The following is a 4,437-nucleotide window of genomic DNA, read 5'->3' on the forward strand; positions in this document are numbered from 1 at the left end:
TGGGAGAAACATAAATATGGGAAAAACGTAAATATGGGAAAAACGTAAATATGGGAAAAATGTAAATATGGGAAGAACGTAAATATGGGAAAAACGTTAATATGGGAAAAACGTAAATATGGGAAAAACGTAAATATGGGAAAAACGCAAATATAGGAAAAACACAAATATGGGAAAAACGCAAATATGGCAGAAGAGAATTTTGTGGCATAACGTGACTAGAAGAGGGAATCGGTTGGTAAGATGGGTTCATGAGTAATGGGAAAAACGCACATATGGGAAAAACGCACATATGGGAAAAATGCAAATATGGGAAAAATGCAAATATGGGAAAAATGCAAATATGGGAAAAATGCAAATATGGGAAAAATGCAAATATGGGAAAAACGCAAATATGGGAAAAATGCAAATGTGGCAGAAGAGAATTTTGTGGCATAATGTGACTAGAAGAGGGAGTCAGTTGGTAATATGGGTTCATGAGTAATGTGAAAAACGCCAATTTGGGAAAAACGCAAATATGGGAAAAATATGGGAAAAATATGGGAAAAACGCAAATATGGGAAAACGCAAATATGGGAAAAACGCAAATATGGGAAAAACGCAAATATGGGAAAAACGCAAATATGGGAAAAACGCCAATATGGGAAAAACGCCAATATGGGAAAAACGCCAATATGGGAAAAACGCCAATATGGGAAAAACGCCAATTGGGAGAAATGCCAATTGGGAGAAACGCCAATTGGGAGAAACGCCCATTGGGAGAAACGCCAATTGGGAGAAACGCCAATTGGGAAAAACGCAAATATGGGAAAAACGCAAATATGGGAAAAACGCAAATATGGTAAAAACGCAAATATGGCAGAAGAGAATTTTGTGGCATAACGTGACTAGAAGAGGGAATCGGTTCATGAGTAATGGGAAAAACGCCAATATGGGTAAAACGCCAATATGGGAAAAACGCCAATATGGGAGAAACGCCAATATGGGAGAAACGCCAATATGGGAGAAACGCCAATATGGGAGAAACGCCAATATGGGAGACACAACAATATGGGAGAAACAACAATATGGGAGAACCGCCAATATGGGAGAAACGCCGTTATGGGAGAAACGCCAATATGGGAAAAACGCCAATATGGGAAAAACGCCAATATGGGAAAAACGCCTATATGGGAAAAACGCCTATATGGGAAGAATGCAAATATGGGAAGAATGCAAATATGGGAAAAATGCAAATATGGGAAAAATGCAAATATGGGAAAAACATAAATATGGGAAAAACGTAAATATGGGAAAAACATAAATATGGGAAAAACGTAAATATGGGAAAAACGTAAATATGGGAATAACGTAAATATGGGAAGAACGTAAATATGGGAAAAACGTTAATATGGGAAAAACGTAAATATGGGAAAAACGTAAATATGGGAAAAACGCAAATATGGGAAAAATACAAATAACGGAAAAACGCAAATATGGCAGAAGAGAATTTTGTGGCATAACGTGACTAGAAGAGGGAATCGGTTGGTAAGATGGGTTCATGAGTAATGGGAAAAACGCACATATGGGAAAAACGCACATATGGGAAAAATGCAAATATGGGAAAAATGCAAATATGGGAAAAATGCAAATATGGGAATAATGCAAATATGGGAAAAATATGGGAAAAATATGGGAAAAACGCAAATATGGGAAAACGCAAATATGGGAAAAACGCAAATATGGGAAAAACGCAATTATAGGGAAAACGCAAATATGGGAAAAATATGGGAAAAACGCAAATACGGGAAAAATATGGGAAAAACCCAAATATGGGAAAAATATGGGAAACACGCAAATATGGGAAAAACGCAAATATGGGAAAGACGCAAATATGGGAAAACGCAAATATGGGAAAAACGCAATTATGGGAAAAACGAAAATATGGGAAAAACGCAAATATGGGAAAAACGCAATTATGGGAAAAACGAAAATATGGGAAAAACGCAAATATGGGAAAAACGCAATTATGGGAAAAACGCAAATATGGGAAAAACGCAAATATAGGAAAAACACAAATATGGGAAAAACGCAAATAAGGGAAAAACGCAAATAAGGGAAAAACGCAAATAAGGGAAAAACGCAAATATGGGAAAAACGCAAATATGGGAAAAACGCTAATATGGGAAAAACGCAAATATGGGAAAAACGCAAATAAGGGAAAAACGCAAATAAGGGAAAAACGCAAATATGGGAAAAACGCAAATATGGGAAAAACGCAAATATGGGAAAAACGCAAATATGGGAAAAACGCAAATATGGGACGTTCGCAAATATGGGAAAATCGCAAATATGGGAAAACTGCAAATATGGGAAAACTGCAAATATGGGAAAACTGCAAATATGGGAAAACTGCAAATATGGGAAAACTGCAAATATGAGAAAAACGCAAATATGGGAAAACTGCAAATATGGGAAAAACGCAAATATGGGAAAAACGCAAATATGGGAAAAACGTAAATATGGCAGATCAGAATTTTGTGCCACAACTTGATTAGAAGAGGGAATCGGTTGGTAAGATGGGTTCATGAGTAATGGGGAAAAGGCACATATGGGGAAAACGCACATATGGGGAAAACTCAAATATGGGAAAAACGCAAATATGGGAAAAACGCAAATATGGGAAAAACGCAAATATGGGAAACACGCAAATATGGGAAACTTGCAAATATGGGAAACACGCAAATATGGGAAACTTGCAAATATGGGAAAAATCGCCAATATGGGAATAACGCCAATACGGGAAAAATCGCCAATATGGGGAAAACGCCAATATGGGGAAAACGCGAACATGGGGAAAACGCCAATATGGGGAAAACGCCAATATGGGGAAAACGCCAATATGGGGAAAACGCCAATATAGGGAAAACGCCAATATGGGGAAAACGCCAATATGGGGAAAACGCCAATATGGGGAAAACGCCAATATGGGGAAAACGCCAATATGGGGAAAACACAAATATGGGGAAAAAGCCAAAATGGGGAAAACACAAATATGGGGAAAACACAAATATGGGGAAAACACAAATATGGGGAAAACACAAATATGGGAAAAACGCAAATATGGGAAAAACGCGAATATGGGAAAAACGCAAATATGGGAAAAACGCAAACATGGGAAAAACGCAAATATGGGAAAAACGGAAATTTGGGAAAAACGGAAATTTGGGAAAAACGCAAATATGAGAAAAACGCAAATATGGGAAAAACGCAAATATGGGAAAAACGCAAATATGGGAAAAACGCAAATACTGGAAAAACCCAAAGATGGGAAAAACCCAAACATGGGGAAAACCCAAATATGGGAAAAACCCAAATATGGGAAAAACCCAAACATGGAAAAACCCAAACATGGGAAAAACCCAAACATGGTAAAAACCCAAACATGGGAAAAACCCAAACATGGGAAAAACCCAAACATGGGAAACACCCAAACATGGGAAAAACCCAATCATAGGAAAAACCCAATCATGGGAAAAACACAAAAATGGAAAAAACGCAAATATGGGAAAAACGCAAATATGGGAGAAACACACATATGGGAAAAACGCGAATATGGCAAAAACGCACATATGGAAAAATGCACATATGGCAAAAACGCACATATGGCAAAAACGCACATATGGCAAAGACGCACATATGGAAAAACGCACATATGGCAAAAACGCACATATGGCAAAAACGCACATATGGCAAAAACGCTTATATGGGAAAGACGCACATATGGGAAAAACGCACATATGGGAAAAACGCAAATATGACGGAAGTAAATTTTGTGGCACAACTTGATTAGAAGAGGGAATCGGTTGGTAAGATGGGTTCATGAGTAATGGGAAAAACGCACATATGAGAAAAACGCACATATGGGAAAAACACAAATATGGGATAAACGCCAATATGGGATAAACACCAATATGGGAAAAACGCCAATATGGGAAAAACGCCAATATGTTAAAAACGCCTAATTGGGAAAAACGCCAATATGGGAAAAACGCCAATATGGGAGAAACGCCAATATGGGAGAAACGCCAATATGGGAGAAACGCCAATATGGGAGACACAACAAAATGGGAGAAACAACAATATGGGAGAAACGCCAATATGGGAGAAACGCCATTATGGGAGAAACGCCAATATGGGAAAAACGCCAATATGGGAAAAACGCCAATATGGGAAAAACGCCTATATGGGAAAAACGCCTATATGGGAAGAATGCAAATATGGGAAGAATGCAAATATGGGAAAAATACAAATATGGGAAAAATGCAAATATGGGAAAAACATAAATATGGGAAAAACGTAAATATGGGAAAAACATAAATATGGGAAAAACGTAAATATGGGAAAAACATAAATATGGGAATAACGTAAATATGGGAAGAACGTAAATATGGGAAA

The 4,437-nt window shown here is 37.4% G+C and overlaps 1 protein-coding gene across 1 annotated transcript; it reads left to right on the forward strand.

Annotated features, from left to right (window-relative positions):
• The first annotated feature begins 517 nt into the window (after positions 1–517).
• Positions 518–1,303, forward strand: LOC126165603 (LWamide neuropeptides-like). The gene has a single exon (XM_049920337.1). The coding sequence runs from the start codon at positions 518–520 to the stop codon at positions 1,301–1,303; it is 786 nt and encodes a 261-aa protein (XP_049776294.1).
• The last annotated feature ends 3,134 nt before the right edge of the window (positions 1,304–4,437 follow it).

Source organism: Schistocerca cancellata, chromosome 1 (assembly GCF_023864275.1).
Source record: "Schistocerca cancellata isolate TAMUIC-IGC-003103 chromosome 1, iqSchCanc2.1, whole genome shotgun sequence".
NCBI classification, from domain to species: domain Eukaryota; kingdom Metazoa; phylum Arthropoda; class Insecta; order Orthoptera; family Acrididae; genus Schistocerca; species Schistocerca cancellata.